The 20,460-nt window shown below is 37.6% G+C and overlaps 1 protein-coding gene across 1 annotated transcript; it reads right to left on the reverse strand.

Moving 5' to 3' along the window:
- Positions 1-5,864: 5,864 nt before the first annotated feature.
- Positions 5,865-19,639, reverse strand: LOC130217536 (uncharacterized). Its single transcript, XM_056449648.1, has 4 exons — positions 19,551-19,639; positions 19,368-19,409; positions 7,116-7,226; positions 5,865-6,282 (listed from the first exon to the last, which is right to left on the reverse strand). Exons 1-4 carry the CDS (start codon positions 19,637-19,639, stop codon positions 5,898-5,900), a joined length of 627 nt encoding a protein of 208 aa, XP_056305623.1. The 3' UTR covers positions 5,865-5,897.
- Between the last annotated feature and the right edge of the window lie 821 nt (positions 19,640-20,460).

The raw sequence follows: 20,460 nt of genomic DNA on the forward strand, positions 1-20,460 counted from the left end.
CAATTATTATGGCTTAGCAGTCAAAATAGGACAAATGAGCTCATGTATGGGAACTATTCTGGACCTTTGTCAGTGAGGGGTGGATCTTTCGAAGTAGCCCTTTTTAAAAGTTCTCAAGAGTAGTGAGTAATTACACTGTGAAAGTCTGATGTGTTACATGCAAGTGTGTGTAAATGTAACATTCTGGTGTCATTTGGTTTGTTTAAGGCTATTTCAGTCCTATACATTAGACATCTTCTCATCAGTGACATGCCGTCTAAACAGTCTCTGTGTCATTTGCGTGTCATGGTTTTGGACATCTTGTGGATACCTTTAATGCTTCCAAAGGGTTTACTGCATTTGTAAAGTGCCCATGTCTTGAGGTAGTTATGCATTATGATGCAATTTAGTTTCTATGTGTGATTTGATTGGACAGGAATCACATGACTGATTTGTCTACTTTAGCCAATCCCCTTAGTACCATTAAAAATAGTGACGGCAGGTTGAAGGAAATAGTGGAGTAAAAATACCGATACAGTAACTAAAATTGTACTAAAGGGAAAGTGAAATCATCAATTTTTAGTGTAGTTTATTTAAACTAATTTCGAGAGGATCACGTGCTTATGATTGACCGTCTCTCTCCGGGACAGTATGCCAAAGACACTTTATTATCAATCATAGCTAAGTGTGAACTCTTGAAAACAACTTAGTAAATTACAATTCCTACTCAATCACAGTAACTTGACTATTTGTAATTTGTTACTTACACCACAAATGGTTATGGCTAATTGCAATTGACGGTACATGACAATATGCAATGCTAGTGCCAATAAGTAAACAGATTTAAGATTGCTTTCATCCAACCTAATAGAGTAACATGATAAGTATGGAGTAAGAAAAAACAGGATTGTGTCGCTAGACCCCATTTACTGGGACATGTGTGCCAGTAAAAAATCGACAGTGCCCAGTAAATGCTTTGAGATGTGATTTACTTCAAATGCAAATTTCGGAATAAAGACGTATTTTCTATGTGCAACTGAACCAACGCTGGTGGAAGCATAGTTTAATCAAACGCAAACTGATCACGTGTGCAGAAAAAAAATTACCGTGCGCGTTAGCACCACTTCTGCCTGACACTGACGCGCTGTTCTGCTCGTCAGTCCCGGTTGCGAACATGCGCCGGTCATGCGTTGTGAAACTGGCGTAACAGTATTTTATGCGGAGGTGTCAGCACACAGTGAGTTTTGCAAGTCAACAAAACAAAATTTAAATAATATGACGGTAATCTTATTTAGACTAAGCATGGCTCCTTGTATGAAGCAAAAAGGAGGTATAATGAATCAGGGAAGTAAGACTTAAACCTAATTCTCGGTTTAAACCTAATAGACATATATATATATATATATATATATATATATATTTTTTTTTTTTTTTTTTTTTTTTAAACGCCCTGAGAAAAACTTTAACCCAGGGTTAACGCAGGGTTTGGATTGTACTGTGTGAAACCTAGTGTGTGCATACCTACTCAGATTATTTATATATATATATATATATATATATATATATATATCTATATATATAATAATATAATATAATAATATATATATATATATATATATATATATATATATATATATACCAGTTTATTGTTTACCCAGGGTTGAAAAGATCCAGGATGTACTATTTGTTATGTTAATGGCCGAACCCAGGGTTAATTTTCCTTTTTTTTTTTTGCACACTTGCAGTGTCACTGATTGGACAAATGCATCACATGACCTCTTCTAAAATACTCTGGCATTTCACATCCTTATATTTCATCAAGTATATCCTGAATTGATTTTAGACTAAATGTAAGAAGGAAACTGTCTCTTCTCCACTCCAATTGCCACATTTTCTGCCAGTATTGACATGTTCCACATGTTTTCCTTTAAAATGATTAATGTGTAGTGTTTCCATTCTACAAATTAGCTGAGGCATGTGATTGGCTGATGTTGAATCGAATAACAGTTTAACACCACATTATTTCACACTTTACACATTTGGCACCACAATGCAGAGTTATTACTGCAAACCCAATGCTAACGCTACATTTAAATGAATGGGCTATATGCACGCTAGTATTTTTCAGCCAATGATAAACTTCCGGTGAAAGCTTAATGTGACTATTTTCAGTTTCACAAGGTTTGTTTTTACAGCATCAATATTTCAATGTAATTCCAATAAATTCAGTTAAACAGACTATTCAGTTAGACAGACATATTGTAAAATAAACTGTCATTTTAAAGACATGCCGGGGAAAATTTTATTTAATGCAGTGATTCTTGTCTGGTCTAAGACCCACTTCATATGATATATCTCAGGCAGTGACGATCACAGATTTTTAAAGAAATCAGACCTTAAACATGGCATTTTTTAATAGAAAGACAGTTCACCGGAAGCGCTAAGGCTGGCTGGCTGAAATTAAAAGTCTGTGTGCATATAGCCATAGTTCATCCAAGATGAAAATTCACTCATTATTTGTACCCTCAAGTAGTTTAAAAGCTTTATGAGTTTACCTTTTCTGTTGAACACAAACTAAAAATTTTTGAAGAATGTTTGAAGAATTTCGTAACCATTGACTTCCATATAGTGTTGAACAGAAGAAAGAAACTTTGACCGGTTGTTTACAAGTGAAAGTGAATAAAATTGATTGCAGCATTTTTAGATTTGCTTGAACCATCAAGTGGACATATTGGCAAAAAACACTTAAGTGGTTTAAACACAGATGTGTGGCAAGCAACCGTGTATGAATTTAGCCAGCCTCTAATGGTAAAAATTAACTAAAGGAGGAAGTGTCATGGTTTGGGGTATGTTTTCTGCAGCAGGAGTTGGGCCTCTTATACAGCTAGGTGGCAGAGTGAATGCAAATGTTTATCAAAACCTTCTTCAACAACATATGGTTCCTTCCCTGTGTTCATCACCCAATCAGCCCGCAGTATTCATGCAGGACAATGCTCCATGTAACACAGCAAAACGGGTAAAGCAATTCCTTGAAACTGAAAACATTGAAATAATGACATGGCCTGCCCAGAGTCCTGAACTCAACCCAATAGAAAACCTCTGGAAAATCCTTGGCGACAAAGTTATGGCCAAGAAACCCACTACAGTCACCGAACTGTGGAGGAGACTGGAAGAAGAATGGACCAAAATCACACCAGAGCAGTGTGAGAGACTAGTGCTGTCCTGTGGCCGCAGATGTGCTGAAGTCATTCAGAGCAGGCCTGTACACTTCCTACTAATTGCTGATTGTTGTAACCTTCAGAAAAATTTGCTGTAATCTTTTTCCATGCTACAGTCATTGTTGTTCTCTAATTTTGATCAGTGTGTTTTCTGCAAAATAATGTTTTTTGTTAAAATGCCTTAGTTTTTTTTGTGGAAAAGGTGTTCTGGTAGCATGGTATAGACGGGACAAAAACTCCTTCAACTGTTGAGCAGTGAAGATGACGTTATTTCAGAATTGTTCAATTATTTATAAACTGTTCTCTAATTTTGATCGCCAGTGTAAATCTGCTGAATTAGAGATTTATGACGTATTACAGAAGAAAAAGATGTATTTAAAGTACGCATAAAAATCTAAACATGCAATGTTCACTTTTCTAGCTCAAATTGTTATTCTTAAGTTGAATAATTAATCTGTGCAAGTTAATATGATGAAAAAATAGTTTGTATTGGTAACCTTGAATTTAAAGTGAACCTGAGGGGCGGGCTTTTTTAAGCAAACTGCATCCCTTTTACCGTTAGTTTGTTAGTTAAAAAAAAGTTACATCAACATCATACATTTCTGAAGATCACAAATTATGTAGCCAGAGGTACGTATGGCTGCATTTTGTATTTAAAACGAATGCTACGGGGCGGACTTGTTGATTGGTCAGTCAGTCAGTCAGTCAGTCAGTCAGTCAGTAGTTTGACAGCGCCTTCTGGTGGATTTATGCGAGAACATCATGCCCGAATGGCACTCACGAGAGAAATTTGAGATCTCAAAAGCGTACACAGCGGCCTCTGGTGGATTTGCTAGAACAAAAACTTTAAAAAAAACTCCTGGGATGTATTTGGCGCTCTCCAGAAATGTATACAGTTAAGAATGACCCTGGCTTGACATCAACATACTAAAATAAAAGTCTCATGAACTTTTGGGTCACGCAAACTTTAAATAGAATCTTCTGACAAAATTGTATAAAGTGCTATAAAAGAAACACTTAAAAGTGTTTGAAAATTTTCTTTACATTAGATTGAAAAAGCACTTTATTTGAAAAGACGAATATCAAAACTGATCTTCGTAGTAGTTTCGTCAAGCAGAGAAATAAATAGCAGCAAACACTGTGTCTATTCATGTGCTGGTATTAATCATTCGTACAGAAGGTGTGTTTCTCTGCTGCTTTAATCATTGACCCAGTATGCGGCGCACACACATATATCCGCTCCTGTAATGATCAACTCACTCAACATCTCCATTGCAGAAACAAACAGCAATCAGTCCCAGATTATAGGAACTCAAAGCAGCATGACCTCATTTCTTTCATCTGTAGGATGTAGACATGAACGTTGGAAAACATGCACTGGCCACTGTTTCTAATGCAATGAAAGTGAATGAGGGCTGGGGCTGTCAGGGTGTGTGAATTTTGATTCATGTTTGAAGTCACATGAAATGTTTCTGTGCCAAAAAGGTTCAACTTGAGGTCGTTAAGTTTTATGTATGCTTCATTTATGTAATAGTTTTTGCATTTAAATTTTACATTTTGTATTATAGGTTTAAAAATTTTTTATTGCAGATTTTTTTTAAATCTTTGGTAAATAGTTTCACTTTGTTTCAGTTTACTGACTTTTCTTCTAGTTCTTCTTCCTCTTCTTCTTCCTCTTCTTCTTCTTTTTCTTTTTCTTCTTCTTCTTCTTCTTCTTATTATTATTATTATTATCATCATCTTCATTATAATTTTGATTTTGACTATTCGTGCCTTTTTATTAGTACAGTTTGGGCTTTCTTTCTTGTCATTTATTAATTGTAGTGCTACATCTGATTTAACTTTTTTTATTTTACCTGATTTACATTTTTTGTTACCATCATCATGGTCATCATCATCATTAGTATTATTTTTTTAATATTACTATAAAGCTATTTAGTTTTTTTTTTTCATTTTTGCCTCTTTTGGGGGCTTTTTGAAGTTAGCTCTTTATATTTCAGTTTGTTGCTATGGCAACATTTATATTTAAACATGGTAATCTGATATTTTGTATTTTAGCAATTTATATACATATTGTCAGACAGTCAAATAATAGATAGATAGATAGATAGATAGATAGATAGATATAGATAGATAGATAGATAGATAGATAGAGATAGATAGATAGATAGATAGATAGATAGATAGGTAGGTAGGTAGGTAGGTAGGTAGGTAGGTAGGTAGGTAGGTAGACAGACAGACAGACAGACAGACAGACAGACAGACAGACAGACAGACAGACAGACAGACAGACAGTCAGACTGACAGATAGTCAGTCAGACAAATAGACTGACAAACAAACATATAGTCAGACAGACAGACAGATAGACGGACAGACAGACAGACAATCAAACATAGACAGTCAGACAGATAGTCAGTCAGAGAAATAGACAGACAGACAGGCAGATAGACAGACAAATAGACAGACAGACAGAGCAATAGATAGTCAGACAGACAGACAGTTGTTGTTGTTGTTGCTTTGTTAACTATAATAAACTCTTTGATTATTTGGCTTTGCTATAATCAAACACTCCAAAAGTTCTGAATTCAAAAACATCAAAAAATCTAACTCCAAAACATTCTTTAGTTCACATAGCAAAAGATGCTGATGTCAGATTCAGCCCTGTTCGTTCGATGTGCATAATTGATGAATGCTCACCGTCAGACTGTTTCTCTTCTGTCCCTCAGGAGGCAGTGTTCATGGGCAACGGTGAGCAGTACATCTGGAAGCCTCCAGAAGAGGACGAGCTGCTGCTGCCCGCGGCTCCTCAGCTGGAGAACGGACACAGTCTTCCCAGCGCCGCCGAGGTAAACGTCAGATCGGCTTTCACACATGACCTCTGACCTCCAGCACTTCTGCTTCTCTGGAAGAGCGCGCTGGGGCTCAGGAAGTCTGATAAACCACGGCTGTAGAGAGTCGGAGATTTCTGCTGTCGTCTGTCTGTCTCTGTCTGTATCGCCAGCCTGGAACGACTTTACGAACGGCAGGTCAAAGGTCAGCAGACTGGGCTTGTTGACTGTCAGGTCAGGGCTGGAGAAAGGGAAGCTGGGAAGGAATATGAGAAGCAGACAGAAAGGAGACATGGGTTTAATCAACTTCCTGTGACCAATCACAACTTTCACATCTCAAAAATGTTGATGTCTATACAATACAATTTAAAGAAGTGATTTAAAGAGATCGTTCACTTAAAAATTAAATTGACCTCATTGTTTATTCTCCCTTATGTGGTTTTAAATTTTCTTTCTTCTGTTCAACACTAAAGAAAATATTTGAAGAATGCTGGTTGCCGGGTCTCACTGACGTCTATAGTAGGAAAACAAATACCAGCTTTTTTCAAAATACCATCTTTTGTGTTCAAATATGTTGAACTCAAATAGGGTTTTAACAAGTCGGAGGGTGAGTACATTTTTATTTTTGGGTGAACTATCTCCTCAATATTATTATTATATTATTTTTATTATTATGTTTTCACAATAAAACCTAAGTCTCCTAACCCACCTACAAGAATTAACAATAAATAAACAAATATCAGTTACAGTACAAATTACTGTACTCAGTGTATTAGAGCACTCAGTATTTAAACATGTAACCAGCTTTAGATTTCAGCCATTGATTTTCTAATATCTTCTTTGACAAATATATAAGAAATATCACACTCGTAGCAGTGCGATATGGCTGTATATCGTTACTGGTGGGGCACTAAGGCACTCAGCCGATATACACAACATAGACTCTTCCTGAAAACGTACCCCTATATATTTTCTGGAGATCGCGAGTTATGTAGCCAGAGGAACGTATGGCTGCATTTTGTCTTTAAAACGAATGATGCGGGGCGGTATGACACCGTTCCTTTTCGCGCTTACCAGCTGACCAATTACCTCCATGTGGACCGCTTTTCTGCTGTTACCAGTTTGTCCAGTGGCTTGCCACATTCGTCGGAGGATTTGAGACGCAGAGTTGAGACGACAGGATTCAAGTCCAGTGAAGACCTATTGAGACAAAAAAAAATTTATATACAAGTACATAGCAGGGTGAGAATGTGGTCAAATCTGAAAACGTGGTAAAATCAGGATGCCGTGAGGGCTTTTCTTTTTCTGGATTGCTTTTGAAAAAAATGTCAGTTGGGTTTAGGGAAGGGGTTGAGCGGGTCAATCGGTGCTTTTGAAAACACTATTGGTTGGATTTAGGGACAGAGGAGTGTGGGTCCGTTGATCGGTCTGTCAGTCAGTCAGTCAGTCAGTCAGATAGATGGTCGACAGGTGGATTTACACAAGAAAAGCAGGCGCGAATGGAACTCGCTAGAGAAATTTGAGATTTGAAAAAGCGTACACAGTGGCCTCTGGTGGATTTGCGAAAATAAAAATAAAAAAAAAAAAAAAATAAAAAACGTACCTCCTGGAACGTATTTGGCCACGTATTCGTATTGAACCGTTCGGTACAAGTTCGGTTCAATTTCAGAAAACTGACACTTTATGACTGGTTTTTTGGCCCACAGTTCGCAATATACAAGCAAATCTAAATTGAAGGGATAGTTCACCCAAAAATGGAAATTCTATCATCGTTTATGCACCCTTAAGCTAATTTCAAACATTATGAGTTTTTTCCTTCTATTAAACACAGAAGAGTTATTTTGGAGACAGCTAGAATTTGGTAAACATTGACTTCCATAGTATTTGCTTTTTTCATCTATACAATGGAAGTCAGTGGTTACAGGTTTTCAGTTTTCTTCAGAATATCTTCTTTTGTGTTAAAAAGAGGAAAGAAGTTTGGAGGCACGCGACTGAGTTACAAATAATGAATAAATTTAGGCGAACTATCCCTTGACTCCTGTTGCTGAAGTATTTTGAAGCAAAACAATCAATCTGTGCAAGAAACCAAGCATTGTTGACTCTCAAACAGTCCTGAGTGTGTTCATGACAGTCCTGAGTGAGAGCTCTTTTTACATAATGCCATATATACACAGGTAAAACTCATATATTGTTTACAGTAGAGAGGAAGTGCATGTGTGCATCCCCAGGCATTCATTTTGTGTTGCCTGTATGCAGTTTTTTTACTCTTAAAGTGCTGGTAGATGTTGATAGTTCACCCAAAAATGAAAATTCTGTCCTAATTATTTACTCATCCTTTAAAACCTGTTTGAGTATCCTTCTTATGTTGAACGTAAAAGAAGATATTCTGAAGAATGCTGGCACCCATTGACTTTTGAAGTCAATAAGTGCCAGCAACATCTGAATTATTCTTCAGAACATTCTCTTGTGTTCAACAAAAGAAAGAAGCTCAAACTGGTTTGAGAACCACACGATGAGGCTGTTTTCATTTTGAGTGAATTATCCCTTTAAGCTAAAAATCCAATTTAATGTACTGCCCTTTAAAAAAAAAAAAAAAAAAAAAAAAAAAAAATATATATATATATATATATATATATATATATATATAATATAATATATATTATATATATATACATATATATATATATATATATATATATATATATATATATATATATATATATATATATATTATATATATATATATATATATATATGTATATATATATATATATATATATATATATATATATATATATATATATATATATATTTTCTTTACTTTGTTAATCTAACCACAACACTCCAAGGAAACATTTCATTTCTCTTTTCAGCTTTAAACACCTCGGGTGGCATTAAATATATGTTTTAAATGATATCCTAGCCTCATTTTGTTGAATAGAGGTGTAACAGTAAGCTGAAGTGCTTTGGCTCAGATAGAGGTGTTGTCTTTTGCCGCCACTGATCTGAATATAGTTCTCCACACTCCGTCTCTCTGCTCATTCCTTCTCTTGCCCAGACACGCCCAGTCTCATGTCATGAGATGTGTGTGTGTGTGTGTGTGTGTGTGTGTAAGAGAGAGAGAGAGAGAGAGAGAGAGAGTATGTGTATGAAGACAATTTTTGTAGTTTTACATGGCTATGATCTAGGTATTACAATGTTGAGGCAGTCTGTGTCCTCATCATTCAAAACTGTTCATACTTAACCTCTTTATTTTCACATTTAAAATTTGACAGTTTGGCTTAGAGTTTACAGTAAAAGCATACATTACACCAATGGAGATGAATGAATACATGCTCATAACATGCTTATTCATTGTACATTTATGCTAACAGCATACTAATTCACACTAGAAACATGCTAATAACATAGGCTACCAATTCATACTGGAAACATGGTAATTAACATCTAATTCATACTGGGCAACAAGCTAATTGACACTAGAAACATGCAACCTACTAACTCATACTGGAAAACATGCTAATAACATACTAATTCATGCTAAATTGATGCTAACAACATGCTAATTCACACTAGAAACAACATGCTAATTCACACTAGAAACATGCTAGCTATCTATCTATCTATCTAGCTATCTATCTATCTATCTATCTAGTCTATCTATCTATCTATCTATCTAGCTATCTATATATCCTTTAAAACTACTTCCAACGGGCGTTCTCAAGCCGCCATATAGTCCTTCAGTGTAATATCTAGTTTAAAGTTCACCCACAATTATCATTTACCCACGTATTTACTCACCCCCAAGTATAAACCTTTAATCGTTTCTTTCCTCTGTTAAACCGCAAAAGAAGATATTTTGAAGAAAGTTGAAAACATATAAGCATTGACTTTCCATCGATGGTTACAGGTTTCTAGTTTTCTTCAGAATATCTTCAATTGTGTTTAACAGAAGAAAGACACTAATAAATGTAAAATTAAACACTTTTATTCTGCTAGGATGTAGTAAATTGATTAGAATGTACAATAAAGTAGATTCCGATAACAAATACATCTGTTTTTTAGGGTTTATCGTCAAAGGAATAGTTGCATTGTAAAAACAGAAAATATTTTATTTACTCTTTGGTTTGGCCTTGTATATTACTCTATTCTGCATGTCAGGCCATGTATTGGCCATTGTGTGTTTAGCTTAGTTTTACATATAGACTAACCAAATTACACACATGCATGATATCCCCATTTAAACAAAAATTATAGTTTACGCAGATGTGATTAATATTACTTACTTTTGAATTTTTAGCAAAAAAATATGCTCTTTTCACATTAAAAGCTGTCTTCAAAGGTTTGCACTCTCGGCCAAAATCCATACAAATTTTCATTTGTAAAAGTTTTTATTGTTAGTTGAAAAAAACACTGGCATTTTAGAGTTATTACAGCGATGGTTAACAATGTATGTTGTGTTAACATTCCCAAAGTGAAGATTCCCTTTCAAAAATAAAAAAAGATACCAACTTTTAAAATGTTATTTATATGTTTATATTTAGAATATAAAATATAGATTTATAATATGTAGTATATGATAAATGCTCATTGTTTACATTTTTAACATTTGTAATAAACAAAATAATAAATAAATATTATACATAGATACACAAATAGATAAATCCAATTATTTTGGTGGTTATGCACTATTTTTTAAAGGGTGTGCTACATATGTAACCTAGTTTTATTTATTATTATTCATTCATTCATTCATTTATTTATTCATTTATTAGTTCTTTATTTATTTATTTATTAAACAGTGTTCCTATTACTTTAAAATTTTACAGTATTAATTTCCAAACTATCCTATTAAAGTGTCCCTATATTAATAGCAATAAAATAATAAGCGATTAAATCTAAACCCTAAACAAAACCACATTAAGTATGTGTTTTAATAAGCATTACTTAAATCTAAAGTTAATCAATTATCCATCAACCCTCAACTTCAGTTGTAATACAACTATCATTGATTTGCATCTGGTACTGTAGTTCATTTAAATGATATTGTTATATGAAATCTCCAAATGGCAACAATTTCCACTGCTTTTGGGTTTAAGTGCAAACACCCTGTTGCAGAGCATGGACACACACACACACACACACACACACACACACACACACACACACACACACACCACACACACACACACACCACACACACACACACACACAGCACACACTGCATATTACATAAGATTGAGCTGCTTCAGAAGCCTCCATTTCTAAGTAGAGTGTGTGTTTGTGCGTGTGGTAAAGTAAGTGCTCTGTAAAAAAATCTTGCTGGCTTACAATTAATAGTGAATCAAATTAACTTTTCTAGTCATCTCAACTTGCATCAATCAAACTGACTCAAAAATATTAAGTATAAACTTTGTAGAATTTAGGTGAAGCCTGATGAACGTATTAAAACAAAACTAATGCAACCTAAAAATATTTGTTGTCATTACATGTATGTCATTACGTTTTTTACAGTGTGTGTGTGCGTGTATGGAGAGACTGCAAGGGAATGAACAGTGAGAGAAATATGAAGGGAAAAATAGTGATGAGAAGGCAAGAGGAAGGAGGAGGGGGGGAACTCAAGGCTTTCTCAACAGCTGCAGAGAGTTTTGAAACCCCCGTCATTGTGATTTCCTCTCACGTCTGCAAAGCGCTGCACAGCACAGTAAACAGCGCTCGACACAGAGTAGAAGAGTTCAACATGCTGCACACACACAGAGACACACATTCAGTAGTTTCAAACAACATGAAATCCAGCGTTTTGTTTTGGCTTGAAATTGGCTGGTTCAGACACAGCTATGCCTCATGCTGCGGCCTGCAGAATACAGTACGAGCTAAAACACTGAACACTGTAGTGCTGTTTTTTCTAGATCAGGTGTTAACATGACGAATGCAATCGCTTCTACAGCTCAATTCATGCCATAAGCATCTCTTCAGCCTGTACACGTGAATGCCATAAAGGTCACTGTGTGAGTTGAGTCGGAGTGCCGAAGCTGAATTCCTTGACTGGGGATTTTACACTGCCATTGAGCTGGGAGTGTAAATGTCATCTAGCCACTGAGAGGGCATGTGAGGTTATCTGAACACACACACACACACACCACACACCCACACACACACCACACACACAAGCACAGGAGAGAGAGAGATAGAGAGAGAGAAAGATGAGGGGAGAGCAAGAGAGAGAGAAAGAGAAAAATGGGTTAAACAAAGTTTATATCCACTTTAATTTTCACTGTAGTATTAAATTCAGCAAGACATCAGATCTAAAATTGTTCCAGTAATCACTAATTGTGTTTTTGCTTAACTATTTATTTTTCTCTTCGTATGCCATTTACTTTTTTTAAACTCAAGAATGTTGTTTGAGGATTTGCTTTATTAGTAAACATGAATGAATAAACAAAACACACTCTTTTAATTTTTTATTATACAGTACTTCTTTCTATGGTGGCGTTGGAGCGAGAGAAAGAGACAAAAACTACTAGGAAAACCATAACAACAGGCAGGAACAGTTTAGGCAACCACTTAGAACACCCTAACAACTAGGAGAAACCCATAACACCCTAACATGATAACTTAGAACCCCTTTAAAACAACAACACTGGAATCACTTATAAGTACTACCTTAACAGCAACCAAAAACAGCATAGCAACCACATAGAGCACACTAACAGCAACAATTTAGGAAATTTTCATAACACCCTAAGAAACAACAATATACAACCATTTAGGGCTTTCTTACAACAACAAACTGCAAACTACTTATAACATCCTAAAAACCAGGAACAGCCTAGCAACCACCTTAGAACACACTAACAAAAAAGATTGAGAACCAATCTTAACGCCCGAAGAACAACCTAACAACCACTTTGAATTTCTTACAACAACAAACTACAAACCACCTGTAACAGCCTACCAACCAGGAACAGCCTAGAAACCATTTAGAACAATTACAAAAATCTAGCAATAACTCACTACACCTTACCAACACCTAACGACTCCTTAAAACAATAATGACTTTGCAACCACTTATAAGACCCTTGAATATCTTAGCAGCAACCAAGAGTAGCATAGCAACCACTTAGTGTAGCGTAGCAAACACCCTAACAACCTAGAAACAACTTAGAACACCCATAAAACAACAACCAAGCAACTTACAAGACCCATGATATGGCACAGAACACCTTAACAAACAACCTACTAACCACCTGTAACACCATGAAATAACTCAGAACACACTTTAATAACAACAGTGTACCAACACCCTAGCAACCTACCAACAAAACCTAGCAACCACACGTAGCACCCTAGAAATAACTCATAACACCTTAGTAACAACAAGTGTACAAACAACCTAGTAACTACCAAACACAACAGTTTTGCAAACACCTAGATTACCCTAGAAATGTCAGAGAATACCCTAACAACCACTACAAACAACCATTTAGAACACCTAAATAAAACCAAGAATATCCAAGCAACCACTTAAATTTACAAGCCAACAACAAATGCCAAAAAGCAAACAAAATGGCATAGACCCACTTAACAAACCATTCACACATCACTAGAACACCCTAGCAACCCATCAGAAGACTGTAGTCATAACAATATATAAAAACAATACATAAAACCACTACAATTACTTATAAGATCCTTGATTTAATAACAATTTAGGAACCATTCATAAAAACCTAACAACCTTTTAGAACTGTTTTACAACAACAACTACAAACCACTTATAACACCCTAACACACAGAACAGCCTAGCAACCACTTAGAAACACTCTAACAAACACAATTTCACAACCACTTAGAACACACTAATATCAACAATTAAGGAACCATTCATAACACCCCAAGAACAACAACCTAACACCAATTATAGTTTTCTTACACAAACTACACAAAACGCTTATAACACCCTAGCATCCAGGCACAGATTATCAACCACTTAGAACACCTACAACCAGGAACAGCCTAGCAACAACTTTGAACACTTACAAAATCTAGCAATCGCTTACTTCACTCTTACAACAACCAAACGACAGCTTAGAAACACCCTTAAAACATTAACAACTTGCAACCACTTATTAGACCCTTCAAAATCTTAGCATAACCCAGAACACTAAGAACACACTAACAACAATTTAAGACCATTCATAACACCCCAAGAATAACAACCTAAACACAACTTAGAACATCTTACAACAACAAAGTACAAACCACTTATACACCCTAACAACCAGGAACAGCCTAGCAACCACTTAGAACACCCTAAACAACAACAACCTAGCAAACCCCTTAAAACACACAAAATCTAGCAATCAAGCACTACACCCCAACAACAACATAACAGCCGTTTAGAACAACCTTTGAAACAATAACAACTTTGCAACCACTTAGAACTGCCTTACAACAACAACTACAAACCACTTAACACCCTAACAACCAGAACAGTCTAGAAACCACTTAGAACACATTAACAACAACAACCTAGCAACCACATGTAACACCCCAGAAATAACTCATAACACCTTAACGACAACCAACAATGTGGACCAACAATCTAGTAACTACCAAAACAACTCTGAAAAGGTTTGCAAACACCTAGATTACCATAGAAATTTCTGAGACCACCCTTACAACCTCTAAGAACAACCAATTAGAACACCTGAACTAAAACCAAGAATATCCAAGCAGCAACTTAAAATTCACTAGCTAAACAAAACCCAAGAAACCAAACAAAATGGCCTTGCAACCACCTAGGACCAGGTAAGCAACCATCCACACTTCACTAGAATACCCTAGCGACCATTTAGAATACTGTAGTAACCACTAACAACACATGGAAAGCAGCACTCAACAAACGACCCAGAACACTTTACCTAAATTCATCATCTACCTAAAGCAACCAGTAGTAATCACTTGGTATACCCTAGCAACCACCTAAAACACCATATCAGCAACAGTTTTAGTTGTCAATAACATATTGTCAATGCTGATGGAAATGGACTTTGCAAGTTTATTCTGCTCTCTGAGATCTGTTTCCTGCTTTTAGTGATTCCTTCATACTATTTTTACGTGAAGATGAGTTCTTCAATAACATACTCGTAATCGAGCACATGTGGACGTCAAAGGGGCATTATGGGATGTCTTTCCACCTGCTTGGCTCCTGTCTGGTTAGCAGGGTTAATGCCGTCTCGGTGGGCAGCTATGGTGAAAGTTTAACTGGCTTATCTGCAGGTTAGGTAACATTGCTGCTCTCTGCAGCCAGATAAGAGAGTTTACACTGGCTTTGTCGATCACGGCCAAACTGGGTCATATTACTGCTGTGTGCAAGCAGAGTCCTGTTACCACGCAGCCCTCAGCACACACTATGACACACGAGTAAAACACTCACAACTGTGGGCGTTGAAGCTGTGCATATACTACATCTCCAGGCATATTTGAGATTGTGTTATCTACTAACTTGTCTTCTAGTTTGCTAAGGAATTTGCTACTATAACTGCTGCCTAAACTTTGAACAGCCCCCTCAATCTGAGTATTGTTGTAAATCTGAGTAACTTGTCCTGTAGCATGCTTGCGACTGATACTTCAAATCATGGACTTGATTATGTGGAAAGGTGAGCTATTAATCCTACAATTCATTAGTTTTCACCAGATGCTAAAAGAAACATCAAATTCACACTAAAAGCCACATAGCAACCTCTTTGAAAAGAGAACTACCCACTTAGTAGCCCCTAGCAAACACCTAACCCAAACTAACAACCACTTTGAAGACCCTAGCAACCACTTTGAATAATCTACTACCTACTTAAAACATACACACCATTTACCACTTAAACCTAAAAACAGTTAATATACTCTAGCAATCAACCTACAAAAACTGTAACAATGACCTACAACTGAGTAAAAAAAATGAAACACCCTATCAACCATCTGGCAATTACTTGAAACACCTGGATTACCACTTGGAATACTGAAAACCTTAATAACATCCTACCAACCACCTGCAACACCCTAGGTATAATCCAGAACAACTTAATAGCAACCAAGTGGACTAGCAACCTAGTTACTACCAAAAACAACACTGTAGGTTTGCAAACACCTAGATTACCCTAGAAATGTCTGAGAACACGATAGCAACCTCTATGAACAACCACTTAGAACACTTTAACTAAACTCAATAATATACAAGCAACCACTTAAGTGTCAAAAGTCTAGCAACAACTCCAAACACCCCAGCACCTGCATAGCAACATCAAGCAACACCCAAATAGCCCAAAACACCCTAACAACAATCAGTAGTATCTACAGCCCAGTAACTACCAACAACAACATAGCAACCACCTGTAACACCCTAGAAAATCACACAGAATACTCTAACACTTGTGGAAACACCCTTGTGGAAACCATGTGGAACACCCTAACAACCAAACATAACTAGTCTAGTAACTAACAACAACAATGTAACAACCACCTGTAACACCCTATAAATAACCCAGAACACCTTAACACCTGCAACCAAGTGTACCAACACCCCAGTAATCACCATAAACAACACTAAATAGGATTGCAAACACCTAGATTACCCTAGAATTGGCAGAGAACACCCAGAACAATGTGAAACACCCTAACAACTAAACATAACCAGAACATGCACATCAAGCAAAACCCTACAAATGGCCTAGAACATCTTAACAACAACCAAGTCTATTAACAACCTAGTAACTACCAACAACAACGTAGCAACCACATGTAACACCCTAGAAAACCACACAGAATACCACTTGAAAACCGTGTGGAACACCCTAACAACCAAATTAACCTGCCTAGTAACTAACAAACAACAATGTAGTAGCCACCTGTAATACCCTAGAAATAAGCCAGAACACCTTAATAGCAACCAAGTGTACCAACAACCTAGTAACTACCAATAATAATGCTGAACAGGTTTCCAAACACCTAGATTATCCTAGAAATGGCAGAGAACACCCTAACAGCCTCCAAGCATTGCAACAAAACCAAACATTACAGCACTTGCATAGCAGCATCAAGCAACACCCTAGAAATATCCCAGAACCACCTTAACAACAACCAAGTGTATCAACAGCCCTAGTAACTACCAACAACAACGTAGCAGCCATCTGTAACACAGAAATAACCCAGAACACTTTAATAGCAGTCAAGTGTACCATCAACCTAGTAACTATCAAAAACAACACTGAACAGGTTTGCAAACACCTAGATTATCCTAGAAATGACAGAGAACACCCTAACAACCTCCAAGAACAACCACTTAGAATACCTTAAGTAAAATCAGTAATATCCAAGCAACCACTTAAGCAACAAATACATAGCAAAAAAACCAAACACCACAGCACCTGCATAGCAACATCAAGCAACACCCTGGAAACAGCCCAGAAAACCTTATCAACAACATAGTAATTACCAACAACGTAGCAATGACCCGGAACATTCTAGAAAACCACATAGAGTACGCTACCACATGGAAACTATGTGGAACACCCTAACAACCAAACTTAACCTGCCTAGTAACTACCAACAACAATGTAGTGGCCACCTGTAACACCATAGAAATAACCCAGAACACCTTAATAGCAACCAAATATACCAACAACCTTGTAACTACCAAAAACAACACTAAACAGGTTTGCAAACACCTAGATTATCCTAGAAATAGCAGAGAAAACCCTAATAACCTCCAAGAACAACCACTTAGAATACCTTAAGTAAAATCAGTAATATCCAAGCAACCACTTAAGCAACAAATGCATAGCACAAAACCAAACACCACAGCACCTGCATAGCAACATCAAGCAACACCCTGGAACCAGCCCAAAACACCATATCAACAACTAAACTTAACCTGCCTAGTAACTACCAACAACAATGTAGCAGCCACCTGTAACATTATAGAAAATAACCTAGAACACTGTAATAGCAACCAGGTGTACCAACAACCTAGTAACTAGCAAAAACAACACGGAACAGGTTTGCAAACACCTAGATTACCCTACAAATAGTAAAACACCCTAACAACCTCCAAGAACAACCACTTAGAACACCTTAACTAAAGTCAGTAATATCCAAGAAACTACTTGGCACGCAACAAAAGCATAGCAACAACACCAAACACCACAGCACCTGCATAGCAACATCAAGCGACACTATAGAAATATGCCAGAACACCTTAACAACAACCAAGTGTACTAACACCCTAGTAACTACCAACAACTATGTAGCAACCGCCAATAACACCCTAGAAATGACTCAGAACACCTTAACAACAACCAAGTGTTTTAACAGCCTAGTAACTACCAGCAACTACATGGCAACCGCCTGTAACAGCCTAAAAAATAACTTAGAACAGCTTAACAACAACCAAGTGTACCAACAACCTAGTAACTACCAACAACATTGTAGCAACCACCTGTAACACCCTAGAAAACCACAGAGAATACTCTACCACTTGGAAAGCATGTGGAACACCCAAACATAACCAGTCTAGTAACTACCAACAACAACGTGACAACCTCCTGTAACACCCTAGGAATAACCCAGAACACCTTAATAGTAATCAAGCGTATCATCAACCTAGTAACTACAAAAACAACACTGAACAGGTTTGCAAACACCTAGAGTACACTAAAAATGGCAGAGAACACTATAACAACCTCAAAGAACAACCAATTTAAACACCTTAACTAAACTCAATAATATCTAATAAATCAATTAAGCAAAAAAAAAAAAAAAAAAAGCATTGCAACAAAGCCCAACCCAGGCTCATTCTGAAAACGTAGTCCCGTGGACATTTCTGGTGATCGCGAAATACGTCCCTGGAGGTATGTATTTGTGCAGTTTTTTGTTTTCGCGAATCCGCAAGAGGACGTTGTGCGTGCTTTTTTGCATCTCAAACGTCTCTCGCGAGCACCTTTCGCGCCCGCGCCATTCCCGCATAAACCCACAAGAGGCCGGTGCCGAACGATCGTCCGTCTGACTGGCTTGAATGATTGACTCGGGCGACCGGCCCGACCCACCCTCCTCCTCCTTCCCTAAGCCCAAGCAATTTTACAGATTGACCCGCCCACCCGCTTACTTCCTTAAACCCAACCAACAATGGTCAGTCAGCTAACATTAACGACGCGCTAACCGGACAAACTGATTGCGGCAGGAAATCCCTCCACACGGAGGTAAGCGGTCAGCCGGCAAGCACGAAAGGGAACGGCGTCACACAGCTCCGTAGCGTTCGATTAAAAAACGAAATGCAGCCATACTTACCTCCAGCTACATAATTTACGGTGTCCAGAAACATCCGCGGGACTACGTTTTCAGAATGAGCCTGGGTTGACAAAACCAAACACCACAGCACCTGCATAGCAGCACTTAAGTAATTTGTGAATAAGTGTGGAAATGATATTGGTAAGTTTATACTGCGCTCAATTTTGGTGACTCCTTCAGTACTATAGCTGTAACTTGAGAATGTGCTTCACAGGGCGGTTATTATTACGAAATGCTCTTTGGCAAAGCTGATGTTTGTCAGCATTTCTCATTCTGCGGTTCTCTCTTTCTCTCTCTGTCCTCAGATCTCTGACATGTACTCTACCGTGTGTAAGACCCTGAAGAGGAAACACCAGCAGGGTCAAAGCCAGGAGGAGATCAGGCCGACAGTCCCAGCCGCCTCCCAAGAGGGGGATCGGGGAGCCGCGGGATGGCCTGCCGCTGGTGCTACAGGGGAAGAGTCGTGGGGGAGGAGCACCACTCAGGAGGAGCCCTGTTACGAACCTGTGGGTGAGAAAACATGGCCCCCGGGGGCTTGCAGTAGAGTCGGACCCAGCCTACGCCACCATCGATTCTCACCGGAAGAGAGAGAAGCTGGCCAGCAACACCCTGAAGCCCAAAAAGAAGGCTGCCCAGGGTCCTGGCAGAGCTATGACCTGCGAAAACTTTTACGAGACTATCGGTGACGTGAAGCAGGGAGCAAATGCAGCAAGCACCACCACTATCTTTACCTTTAACGACGGTATGGAAATGTACGTTACTGGCCTATAAAAAGCCAAATGAAACACCTACAGAGGACGAACTGCAGCCCTCTTGTTTTCGACAAAGGAAAAGATACACAGCCTACAGCTGCCAAACACACACCAACCTATGTAACCTGATGACCAATGTATATTTATTGGAGAGCACAATCAGTTGCAACACTCTCATACACACACACACACACACACACACACACTCACACAGAAAACAATGACATCAACCCTGAATTGGCTGAACCAGGCTTGCAGATGGGCAGTTTTTAAAAGGCCAGCCGAATACAGCGATTTGTACTGTATTTTTCACCATGCTACAGCAGTCTCTACACTTCATA

This window comes from Danio aesculapii, chromosome 23 (assembly GCF_903798145.1).
Source record: "Danio aesculapii chromosome 23, fDanAes4.1, whole genome shotgun sequence".
Classification (NCBI taxonomy): Eukaryota; Metazoa; Chordata; class Actinopteri; order Cypriniformes; family Danionidae; genus Danio; species Danio aesculapii.

What these genes read in the sequence shown, in the direction of transcription:
- LOC130217536 (XM_056449648.1), bottom strand. Translation starts at nt 19,639, where the DNA reads ATGAGAAATGCTGACAAACATCAGCTTTGCCAAAGAGCATTTCGTAAT. An exon ending in ATTCTCAAGTTACAGCTATA is followed by an intron (nt 19,410 to 19,550) that starts GTACTGAAGGAG and finishes CTGAAAACGTAG; the next exon opens with TCCCGCGGATGTTTCTGGAC. An exon ending in GAAAAGCGGTCCACATGGAG is followed by an intron (nt 6,283 to 7,115) that starts GTAATTGGTCAG and finishes ATTCCTTCCCAG; the next exon opens with CTTCCCTTTCTCCAGCCCTG.